This window comes from Haliotis rubra, unplaced genomic scaffold, assembly GCF_003918875.1.
Source record: "Haliotis rubra isolate DU_JTF1 unplaced genomic scaffold, ASM391887v1 Scf515, whole genome shotgun sequence".
Lineage (NCBI taxonomy): Eukaryota > Metazoa > Mollusca > Gastropoda > Lepetellida > Haliotidae > Haliotis > Haliotis rubra.
In genome coordinates, this window is record NW_025767208.1 from 242956 (window position 1) to 256286 (window position 13331).

Genomic DNA, 13331 nt, shown 5'->3' on the forward strand with positions numbered 1-13331 from the left:
AAGGACACCCCGCGGTGATCAAAACACCTGACTCGGGAGGAAGAACTACACCGACAAATGACAAAACCTCCGGAGCTAATACCGGGAGATCAAGTCCTGTGAAACACATGGTTACGAGCAGTCCGTTAATAGCAGCGTCTGGCAAGTCGTCCTCCTCAAAGGATGTTTGGAAGAAGGACCTTACCCGCTCTTCCAGTACGAGTCCAACGAAACTTTCCAATGGGTCCAAACCTTCTGGTTCCTCCAGACCCAAAACAGCTCCGACTTCCAGACCAGCTAGCAATAAGATCGTAGCTGTCAAACCAGCAAACAACCAGAAGAACACGTCTACAAACAAACCAGCACCAAAGGCACCATCAAAAGGATCACCAGCAACACCCAGGAGTTCCTCCCCTGTAAAATCTGCCCCAGGTGCTGCAAGCAAACCGAAAACTGCTGCCTCCAACAGCGGCGGTGACTGGGTCGAGGTTGCAGCCTCCACGAGGACGACAGCATCTGTAGCTGTCAGTGTGGACGAGGACTTGCATAAAAAATTCGTTCATTTTCGCGGGGATTCTGATGATCTGATGATCCCTGTCTCGACAGACGCAAAAGCTACGGCAGGTACGAAATCATATCAAAAAGATGCACAATCTTCATCTAGTGGAGACTATGAATTTCTTCAGTCCGACCAAAATAAAAGTTTGACTAAAACAAAAAACGGTAAAGACACAGGTAAAAAGTAAACCTAGATTTAGAAAATAAGTTCATTTTGAAAATAGGTAATATTTAATCATTGACTGTTCCATACGAATCCATACTTTCGAAAACACTTTTGCATACACGTTTTACAATACGCACAGTGTATGGGACTAGTATTAGGAATATCCTCAGATCACTCTGTAATGATGGAGGCTGTGGGGTAGCCTAGTGGTTAAAGCGTTTGCTCGTCACGCCGAAGTCCCGGGTTCGATTCCCCACATGGGTACAATGTGTGAAGCCCATTTCTGGTGTCACCCGCCGTGATAATGCTGGAATATTGCTAAAAGCGGTGTAAAACCCAACTCACTCACTCACACACAGTAATGATGATTAATCAATGAGGATAATTCTTGTTCGACCCGAACTCATTATGAACGGTCCAGTCTGGATTTTCGAGGTTTCGCTGAAGATGCAAATGGATGATGCGGGTATGGAACTAAACTGCTGCATCACGTGATAAAAACATTGCCCACAACTGTCTATGCATGTACGAGAATATTTTCGTTCATTGGCTGTGTGACGCAGAATATGGTGATCATGTGTCTTCATCCAAAAGTTGATCGATGCTTGATATTAAGTTGAAAACCCCCCAACATTCTTGCCATAGAATTAGTGAAACAATATTTCTTGAGACGCAGTGGAATTTGATTAATTTTATGTTTGTTAGTATATAACATCCCGTGTTTTGTGCTTTGCAAGGGTAATCTTACATGTGTTCGTGTTCAGGGTGAGTTGTGTCTACCCTCAATCGTATATGTATATAGAAGCATGTATTTATAGAAAAATAATAAAGTGTTATTACGACGGCTGTGTTGATGTACGTTTAAGCCAAATGTTTAAGCGACGGCGGGGTAGTTGTTAAAGCGTTTGCTCGTCACGCCGAAAACCCGGGTTCGATTCCCCACATTGGTCCCTTGTGTGAAGCCCATTTCTTCTCCCCGCCGTGATATTGCTGGAATATTGCTAAAAGCGGCGTGTAAAACCCAACTCACTCACTCACTCACCACTCACACACAGTAATGATGATTAATCAATGAGGATAATTTTGTTCAACCCGAACTCATTATGAACGGTCCAGTCTGGATTTTCGAGGTTTCGCTGAAGATGCAAATGGATGATGCGGGTATGGAACTAAACTGCTGCATCACGTGATAAAAACATTGCCCACAACTGTCTATGCATGTACGAGAATATTTTCGTTCATTGGCTGTGTGACGCAGAATATGGTGATCATGTGTCTTCATCCAAAAGTTGATCGATGCTTGATATTAAGTTGAAAACCCCCCAACATTCTTGCCATAGAATTAGTGAAACAATATTTCTTGAGACGCAGTGGAATTTGATTAATTTTATGTTTGTTAGTATATAACATCCCGTGTTTTGTGCTTTGCAAGGGTAATCTTACATGTGTTCGTGTTCAGGGTGAGTTGTGTCTACCCTCAATCGTATATGTATATAGAAGTATGTATTTATAGAAAAATAATAAAGTGTTATTACGACGGCTGTGTTGATGTACGTTTAAGCCAAATGTTTAAGCGACGGCGGGGTAGTTGTTAAAGCGTTTGCTTTTTACGCCGAAAACCCGGGTTCGATTCCCCACATTGGTCCCTTGTGTGAAGCCCATTTCTTCTCCCGCCGTGAGATTGCTGGAATATTGCTAGAACGGCGTAAAACTATATTCACTCAAATAACTTAAGACCACATTGAAGAATTTTTGGGCGTTGGCGGAGCCAGTGGGGAGTTCAGGGGGTTAGTACCCCCTAACCCCCCCTCTCAAAATTCCTGGATCCGCCCATGCACCCAAATGTGCACAGAAGGCTTCATTTTGAGTGCTCCCTTCTAATGTGGTATCCAGTATTAGACGTTGTCCATATCACTAATCGTCAAAGACCACCCACATGATAAAACCAAAACGCTTCTTAGGAACCGATGTCTAGGAATTATACAGTAGTCATACTATGGACATAAAGCATCACCATAAGACTTGATAATCCAAGGAAACAGACTCCTTTGGACGGGAACAAGCGGGGTAAAAATGTGAATGGATCACTAAAAATCTGTGATGAGGCCAGCTGTTGGCGATATTCAAGCCATGTCATGTCGGAGGCATAACTGTCTATGTACCCATGTGGGAGCGGGGTTAGGGTGGAGCTGAGGTTGTCCAACGCATTTACTACATGTCTGAACAAACGCCATTGTCGTTACACATAGTAGCAACAGAATATTCTGCTATTCACTTGCAGGAATACGACCAAAGACCAGAACTGTAATAAACATTCCAAAATTTCGAAAAATAGGATTTCAAGCCCATCCTGCTCCCGGTAAACTCTAAAACTTGAGGCGATTTATGTACGGAATGATATTTAGTTTATATTTTTGTGGGGAAACACACTGAAAAATTATCCTTATTTTATTAATATAAATATAAAAAAACATAAATAACCCACATTTGATTCAATACTACCAGGAAATATCGTGTTCGTGTGTTATGCTATCAGATCCTTGCATCCTTCACCAAGACTAGCAGATCCTTATACAGCAAAGAAAGGTAACTCTGTAAAGTGAGGCCATATCCAACCATAATCTGCAACCCATTTCCTCTTTGATGTTTCCATTAAAGATAAAATAGTAAACAGGTTCATTAAAAGGTAATGTTTCCATTAAGAACAGTTGCACTGATCGTGAAATAAGGTCATCTACACCTGATGGTGACATTGCAAGTACCTTTAAACTGGAACTTCCAAACTTAAATAACTTACACAAGTACTCGGTCATGCGCTATTACAGGTGAGTGTGTGCTGTATCATGATGTCAAATGGTTATCTTATCGGCCACGTGACGTCAGGTGAGGTCAAGTTGAGCTCCCACCACTGTCGTCACCTCACACTGCAGGCCACTCTGCAAGGATGCTTCGTCTTGTTGCCCTCTCTGTCTGTCTCTCTGTGGGGCTCGGCGCTGCACCCACCGCCGACACCAAGTACGGCCCGATACAGGGAATTGAGACCGCCACCAATGTTATATACTACGGAGTGCCGTACGCACAACCCCCTGTCGGTGCTCTCAGGTTTGTGTTTGTTGTTATGGTAGTGGGTGAGTGAGTGAGTGAGTTCAGTTTTACGCCGCACTCAGCAATATTCCAGCTATATGGCGGTGATTGTTATGGTAGCGCTTCATCTGCGCATATTTATATCTATTAAACTACCATCATTAGTGATGCAGCTGCAAAACCGATAATGAAATTTGAAGCGTCTAGTTAACTTCTTTGATTGGCATTGTAGAAGTTGAGGAGACGAAGAATGAGGACAAATTTCCATTGACAACCACATTAGAATCTATGTCGAAACGTCGCCTATACAGCATAAAGAAGTTGTATATCCATAAAATTGTCCTCATTCTGCATCTAGTTAACTCAAACGCCCTGACATTATTTGGCAGTTTGTGAAAACGGATCACGATTCCGTTTGCTGTTGTGAGTAATGTATACAGAAATATACGGTTATAACGAACTCAAGACGAAAACAACAACTTTAGTTCGTTATAACCCTTGTTCGATACTCGCATTTCGACATAAATACAAAACATGTGTCCGGTACAAAAATACAACACTTCGTTATATCCGTCAGTTTGTTATAAACATAGTTTACTTCTTTTCTAAAGAGACGTTAACAAACATCACTATTTGGAAGGCTGTGTACAAGTGTTATGATACCCTCCAGCCATTACAGATTAACTAGTGTCATATTATTAGAGTCTGTTTTTCTTTAACCTCTTTAGAGCAGTATAATATTCCAGTGTAAAATAAACATTATTAATATAAATGTGCGTCCATCAATCTGGACACCATTAGGGTGGGGTTCATCTTCCCTGACTACTCATCCCCTGTCTGTGCACTATTTGTGAGTTTTCTATAAAAAGGTTTTAAAGTGTTGTATGCGCGACCATTTATTAATCTGACCACCTAATCTGATAAGACGCCAATTACGACAAACACGGGTTGCTTAACACTAATTCTACACGGCCTCCACTTTCAGAAAAACGCAACTGTACCTCTTCAATCACGAACCGAAAGATAACTTTTATCTCTTAATACCCCCTCTAAATCCCACACAGAAACACATGTTTCTGTATAGCTATATGTATTTGGGCTTGACACCCTTCATAAGCAATTTATATATATTTATAACCGTTAATGTACTATTGACATATTCTGATAAAACAACAGCTGGGACGTTCAGACTTTGTTCGAGCAGATAAGTAGTATCTTCACATTCTCACAGATTGTATCTATAGATGTCAACATATATATACCAGGGTCTACATCTGTCACTGTGACATGTTTAGTGAGGTTACACGTCAGTGTCTCAATACGTCACGATAAAATGAGGTTATCTGTTTCTTATAACGTCCGTCCGAGTTTCAGGACAGTCTATCAAGCAAGTCTTCACCCCCCTACCCATCACCAGACATATCGCAGCTGAATATCCAACTCCATCTAGCATCCAACACACCAGCCACCTCTTAACGATCCGGTTTGGTCTTCAGTAACCCATGCTAAAGTACTGTCGGAAAGAGGAAAAAAAACTGTTTTTAGGCTGTTACTCTGTATCCCTAAAATTTACACAACTGAAAATAGCAAATGTCGAAATAACCCACTTCGGCCTAACTTGGCATTCAGTGGGATGCGTAATAGAATATCCAGAAAAAACATGTTTACTCGTATAATCGGGCAAAACTTAGAAAACATACGAATAGCTGCTGAAAACAATAGATCAGACTATAGATGGCAATTTGGTCGCTAAGCCAGGTATGACGACGGACCGTCGACTCACCTGGCATGAAATGCACGTGCTTGCACAAGGGGTCATCTCAAAGTTATTTTGTGCTTTTTCATGTGTGTTGACTATGCCTCATCTATTGATTAACATCTTACGTGTCTTTCTTTCATGAAGTTTATGTTGAGATATGTAAAAGGGTATGATACCTGATAACCATATAAACGCATCCTATTGAATGTATTAGGTGGCATGACCACCCGATCGTGAAGATCGACAGGACTGGATATTATTTGTAAGTTGTTATGACATGCCGTGTACTTATGTTATCTTAGCTGATATCTCTATCCCCTAGCCCGACCCCAACGATCGTCTGCGACACCCGTCCAGGATTTGCTTTTGAGACGACCCTCCTACCTGTTTCTTTTTATATTGATAGTGAGACTCCATGGTAGCTACATCCTTAATAGTTTCAGCATGAAAGTTATTATTTTTTACGCCAGCTATCGTTTATAATGAAGCTACGTCTAATTTCATTTTGGGCATTTAAAAAGTGTCCTTTGTAATACAATATCGTCGCACACTAATTTGCATAAAGCCATGGTCTGTTCCAAATAAATCGCTTTGGACTTAGAAAAAAACCGCATTGCTCATTTCTGCACTAATCTCTCCTCAGTAAAGTCCTTTTTCTACGTTTCTTATGTCCCTACCACTGAGACTTGTAGTTAGGCCGAACTTAGTTTAACAGATATTTCACCCTTGCACATATCAACTACATAAATTGTAGAGATAAATGAGAAAATACAGTTTTTTTCTATTTCCGATAGTACTTTTGTAACGGGATTGGGTGGTCAGGTCTGTATCGTATCGCAATTCCGCACGTCCATATTCATTATGGGGGCGGTGGGGTAGCATAGTGGTGAAAACGTTCGCTCGTCACGCTGAAGACCCGGGTTCGATTCCCCACATGGGCACAATGTGTGAAGCGCATTTCCGGTGTCCCCCGTCGTGATGTTGCTGGAACATTGCTAAAAGCGGCGTAAACCCATACTCACTCACTCACTACTTATTATGTCAGTCTATACTGTCTAGGCAAGGCTGAATTATTTACAGACCATCGTCATATGGCTGGACTATTGCTCAGCGTGGCTTTGAACAACGAAAAAGCGAAAGTATTCATCTACTCTAACACACACACACACACACACACACACACACACACACACACACACACACACACACACACACACACACACACACACACACACACACACACACACACACACACACACACACACACACACACATCTTTTCTTCCTCCATCGATCACATCCTTCTCCCTCATGTATCAAAATTCCTCGTCCCTATCATCCACCACAGAACACATTATCTATCGCAACCGATCGCGCATTCTTCACCCAGTTTGTTGTCATCTGGTTAATATCGTGGCTCAATATGTTGAGTTCCGTCCCTTTAGCGCGCAATGATCCTGCGATCCGAATTGCGGTTTCACCTTGAGATTTAACGAACGCTTCAACAACATTTACCGCGCATGGAAATTATATATTTCCAGACCAGATTTCTACGCTATTCAGCACCAAACACATGGTCTTGAATTTCACCTTAAACGTATGCATAACATCAGGCTGCCTTCCCGACGCACGCACGCACGCACTCACTCACTCACTCACTCACTATATATTTCAGACCAGATTTTTACGTTATTCCAACGCTTCTGTTTGTCATGGTATTCGAATGGCCATTGTATGGTCCTACCTGTGAAACAGCTTGGATTATACACTCATGCCAATAATGGTTGTCACCCCCCCTACCCCCCCACCCCACACACACCCCAACCCCTCTCCAATAAAAAATTGAAGGGGGCGACAACCATTATTGGCATGAGTATATGTGAGACGCGTACATGCAAACTATAGACAAAAATCTATTCCTGATTCGCAAAAAAGGCTAAAAGACTATCACATTTAAATGCAGTAATCACTGACATACTTTCCAAGGTATTTAAGTGGAATGAGTTTAGAATTATGTTTAGATAGATATTTGTTTAGATATGTTTTCTACCCTCCAGAAGAGGGATATTCTGATTGAAGGAGCTTCTTCCACCCCGATCCAACAATAGCACATATTCTGACACGACATTGTGTGGAATATCTTTTTTAATTGAACATTCTGTTATATTTGCGGAATGACGTAGTGTCGACGGCACACCATTGCTTGTAACCGTGTCTTTTGTGTTGAAAGAGAGTACAAATCCCAGATTCTCTGTGACTGTTTCTTGGTCTGTCGGCACTATGCCCATGCTCGCGAGTCTTGGAATTTCTGGCCTCCCCCAGAGAAAGTATTAGAGGCGTTAAACCAACCTCATTACCTTTCCAACCCCCAGGTGGGCACCCCCAAAAGATCTTGCATCATGGGCCCCCTCCGTGTACAGCGCTGCCAACATGAAACCAGGCTGCCCACAGTTTAAGTGTGATGCTTTGGACCCTCCTATGGTTTGCCCTAAAACTGTGAGTAGAGGACCCCATCTCCCTTCCAATATCCACCAATCCTGCACTCAAGATTCCATTGAATTTGTATCTCGATTTCGTTGTAATATAAACCTGGACCCCTTTCATACCTTTGTGTTATAGTTCAAAGATGCTGATGTATCATGAGGTAAGAAGTCTTTTAGGTATTGGGGGCGGTGGGGTAGCCTAGTGGTTAAAGCGTTGGCTCGTCACGCCAAAGACCCGGGTTCGAATCCCCACATGGGTACAACATTTCTGGTGTCCCCCGCCGTGATGTTGCTGGAATATTGCTAAAAGCGGAGTAAAACCAAACTCACTCACTTTTGAGGTATTGGGCCATTCGTTCATTATGTGAGGCGGTGGGGTAGCCTGGTGGATAAAGCGTTCGCCCGTCACGCCTAAGACCTTGGTTCGATTCCCCACATGGATAACCATTTCTTGTGTTCCATGCCGTGATATTGCAGGAATGTTGCCAAATACGGCGTAAAGCTAAACTCACTCACTCACGTTCATTATGTTTTGTGGACTGTCGTAAAACGTTTAATGTTTCGTCTTCTCTCATTTAATTGGGCTCTCTATATCCTGAAATAATACGGATGCGACCTTACATGTTAACTCACTCTTTTAATTGTAGCCAGTCTGGTTCGAAATATATACCTTCTCTTGTGGCAAATATGTAACAACGTTAGCGGCATCACGTCTATTTTCATTAAAAAAGGCCGAAAACGCGACATTGTGTAGAACAAAATATGTGGTGTTGTCGCACTGTAGAAAAACATGACACTTTTGCTTATTGTCAGGGCTACGTACCAATGCCTATTCTAGGATTCCATATTGTGAATCCTATCTCACGCATTCGTTCATTGTAACTACTCACATGGTGACAAGAGAGTGAATGTTTGGAACGAGAAACAATAACCAACAGTACAAACGAAGGATGAAGGCAAGAAGACAAGTGCATCTTTTAGTTTTATTCATAGACTTCCGAGGACTGCCTGTATCTCAACATCTGGGCTCCTCTTGGCACCAACTCCACCTCCTCCCTCGCCGTCATGGTCTACATTCACGGCGGCAACTTCGTCCACATGAGTGGGGCCAGCTTGTTGTACGACGGCAGCATTCTAAGCCAGAAAGGCGACGTCATCCTCGTCAACGTGGACTACCGGCTCGGTGAGATGACGTTGCTTATCTCAAATATAACGTGGTCACAGGTGTCTACAGTGCAGCAGTCGGTTGTGCAGAGTCGCATCCCTTGGGTTTATAAGGATCCTAGTATATCCTAGCATGTTAAGGATATTTCTTCACGTCGAGTCTTATATTATACTCCCAGAAAAGTCGGACAACAAAGTAAAAAGAAGAACCACGTGCACTTTACGTTTTGAATGCAACAAACTAAGGGTCTATTCGATTACGCTAAACCGGTTTTGGTTTCGGGAAAACCATGCACTCAATCATGTCGAAACCTAAAACTGGGTTCTGAAACTTCGAAACCATCTCCGAGGCAGGTTTCGCAGTTTCAGTTTCGCGTTCTCTCAAAACAAACATGGCGGAAATGAAAGCGCCAAGTTCAGCTGATCTTGGTGGCAAAATAGAGCAGCAGTTTTTGGAACCAAAATAATGATAAAAATCAAATGAGAACTAGGAAAAGATTATTCAAAACCCCAGTCTATTGAACATGACTATGCAAATATTTACCTCCAAAAGCATCTCATCTCTTTATTATTTGTTAATTCACTGATAAAATGAAAAACATATGCTGTCATCCAATTCGTTCTACATATACAGTAGCTGAGACATATTTTTGGTATCCATTTTGAAACCGGATGGTGAAACCATCCACTCATTTATTAAACTAGAAACTAGTTTCACTTTGAAACCATGCATCCGAAACTAGACACTCGTTTATAACAGGAGAAACCAGTTTCAAAAACCAAAACCAGTTTCGCAATAATCGAACAGGCCCTAAGTGCCACAATCCACAGGTGCTTGTATTGCTGAAAGTAATACGTCCTGGGTCCTACATTAGTTCACTGACATCCATATATATACATATAAATATCCTTCTTTATGGATATCAGTGAACGAATGTATGACCCAGGACGTATTATTTTCAGCAATACAAGCATCTGTGCAACAATCAACACTTTGTTTTACATATGGGTCTTTCTGATAACTTTAACATCATGTTTTGTAGGCGGTGGGGTAGCCCTGTGGTTAAAGCGTCCGCTCGTCACGCCGAAGACCCGGGTTCGATTCCACACATGGGTACAATTTGTGAAGCCCATTTCTGGTGGCCCCCACCGTGATATTGCTGGAATATTGCGGCGTAAAACCAAACTCATTCATTTATGTTTTGTAAAGATTTCCAATTTTATACCTATCATCGATCAATATCGTAATCTAAATTATTTAAAAAGAATAGTTAAAGATTCTTTGAATTTATCTGTCAATGAAGATGGATATGCCCTGTACTGAAAAAAATTGTAAATTTAATTACACATCACAATCAATGTATACTTTCTTTTATGCTTTCACATGGAAACTGTGTTGATGATGCAGGTGCTCTTGGCTTCCTGGTAACTGGGAAAGATGCGGGAGACGCTACGGGGAACTACGGGATCCTGGACCAGAGGCAGGCTCTGAAGTGGGTCAAGGAGAACATCAAGGCGTTTGGAGGGGACCCAAACAGAGTGAGTATTGGCATGATTCCTACATAGTCCGTGCCACAGAGACGGGTCATCAATGTTGGGGATTTGGCAGTTACTGTCTTAGCTCCATGTTCCCTCTGTTACGATCACTTCCATGGTGGATAAAGCATCTGCTTGGAAAGAAAAAGGTCGGGGTTCGATCCCCGATCTCGACAGTCCGAACTAGTACAGATATGCGTAGGCACACACGCGCTTCCAGACACTCAGCATTCCACCTGACCTCTATAATGATAAACACACTGATGACAATTGCAACCACAGGTCCGGTTGAAGAAACCAAATAACTGTCATGAGCGAGAAAAGTAAGGTTCTAGTCATATGATAGGAGAGATGAAAATGGTGACATCACTTCCGAGGCATCGCTATCTTGGCCAATGGGTCCAGGCTATATTTATCGTAATATCATAGTGTAAAAATACCTTTGTATAACAGAAGGCCTTAGATGCTTGATCTTTACCAACCCATGCTTGTCGTAAGAGGCGACTGATGGGATCGGGTGGTCAGGCTCGCTGACTTGGTTGACACATGCCATCGTCTCTCAATGAGTTCGATACTCGTGACGTCAGCTGTATTGTCTGGTCCAGAGTCGATTATTTATAGTCCGCCGCCATATAGCTGGAATGTTGCTGAGTGCGGCGTAAAACTACCAACAAACTGACCAGCAAACATATAGCATTGCAAAATTCGACACACTGTAAAATCTTGTTTACTCAAATTTATCTGAAAACGGCACATTCAGCAAATATTTCGGGACAAAATAGGTACCTAAAATATATCAGCGTTCAAATAGTGACCATTAAAATACATTAACTTAGGGACTGTTCATAATTAACGGCTGGGGGGAGGGGGGGTTGATGATTTTTATGGAGAAGCATGTACAATTTGAATGACCCCCCCCCTAAATTTATGTACAAAATAAGTGAACCCCCTGCATGTCGTACAAAATCAATGACCCCTTCCCCTTCACATCATTTATAAGCATAATTGTAAAATATTTTTATGTACAAAATTGCTGACCCCCCTTGTACATGTGTACAAAATTGATGACCCCCCTATCTCCCCAGAACAAAATGGGTGACCGCCTTAAAATATATGCCAGTGGTGATATTTGGAAACCATATTCTGACCTATTACCATGACTATAATGCACCTACGTCCATGTTTGCAGGTAACCTTGTTCGGTCAGAGTGCAGGAGCACAGTCCGCCATGATTCACCTGGCCTCAGCAGAAAGCGGGGCATATTTCAGTAACGCCATCATCGAGAGCGCCCCCTTTTCCATCCCGTACAAATCATACGCTGAGGCTCTTCTCCTAGGGGCACACATGGCCAAACTCCTGAACTGCACCGCCAGGGACATGAACTGCCTCCGTCAGCGGAACAGCGTGGACATCGCCTACGCTCAGTACCTCAGCAGGAACAAACTGTCTTCACTCAAGTTGCTGGAAGACTTCGAGCCATGGGGGCCTTGGGTCGACGGCGTCATCGTTACTGGGGAGCCGGTAACCACCATGGAGAAGGGTCACTTCCAGAGAAAACCTATAATGTTGGGGACAACGTCTGAGGAGACCCGGCTGTACATCTACGGCGCCTGGAATAAACCTGTAGACAACGTTCTTTACGAAGCCGCAGTGACGGCAACGCACCCCAACCACGCCATTGCGATCTTTCGTGAATACCCTGCGAACTCCCCTCAAGACGAGAGGGACAACATGGCGGCTCTTGCAACGGATTACGTCTTTGGATGTTCCACACGTCATGTCTCGCGGGAAATTGTGAAATACGGCATTGCTGACGTATGGATGTATATTTACGACCATGCGTTTTCCTTTCCCGGCTGGGGTAATCTGACCTTCTGTCAAGGTCATGTGTGTCATGGCTCGGAAGTTCCGTTTGTGTTCCAGTCGGCAGGCCAGGGAGGGTTTAAGTACGCTCCTGATGAAATTGTTCTCAGTGATTTGGTTATCAGTTACTGGTCAAACTTCGCAAAGACTGGCAATCCCCAAGGAGTGTCTGACTCCGGGGTCGAGGTCAAGGCCGTCCCAGACTGGCCTCAGTTTCACACAGAGAATCAGTGGCCCTATCAGCACTTCAAAACACCATCCTCCTTCATTGATACATATTACAACGCACCTTTCTGTGACTTTTGGGATAAAGTTGGATACAATAACTAACATGTACATATGTTGACCGAACATAATACAAACAAGTTGTAAATAATCATTGGTTTCATTATTTTTATATATTTATGTGCATGTCATACATTCGTAACTTGGTTACTGAGGCTGAGGTCTGCTGCAGTGTACCTGCAATTCACGATTCTTCCTCATACAAAATAGCGGAAAAAGAAAACATACACTGGGTGGCCTTATTTGCATTCAATAGATTCATATTATCAGAGGGGTCAGAGAATGAATTGATTTTTAGCTCACAGAAAGTTACATTTTTGTCATTGTCACACATAAAGAAAATAACTGTGGACATTGAATAAATTTACAACCATAACTGTACCTTTACAGTATTTCTGTAATGAGATACAATGAGTCACAATTTATGTGACCCAGTGACGACCCATCGTTTTGA

The 13331-nt window shown here is 42.6% G+C and overlaps 1 protein-coding gene across 1 annotated transcript; it reads left to right on the forward strand.

Moving 5' to 3' along the window:
• The first annotated feature begins 3584 nt into the window (after window positions 1–3584).
• Window positions 3585–12968, forward strand: LOC124292351 (cAMP-regulated D2 protein-like). The gene is made up of 5 exons (XM_046729444.1): window positions 3585–3805; window positions 7918–8041; window positions 9022–9211; window positions 10601–10731; window positions 11918–12968. Exons 1-5 carry the CDS (start codon window positions 3648–3650, stop codon window positions 12920–12922), a joined length of 1608 nt encoding a protein of 535 aa, XP_046585400.1. The 5' UTR covers window positions 3585–3647; the 3' UTR covers window positions 12923–12968.
• The last annotated feature ends 363 nt before the right edge of the window (window positions 12969–13331 follow it).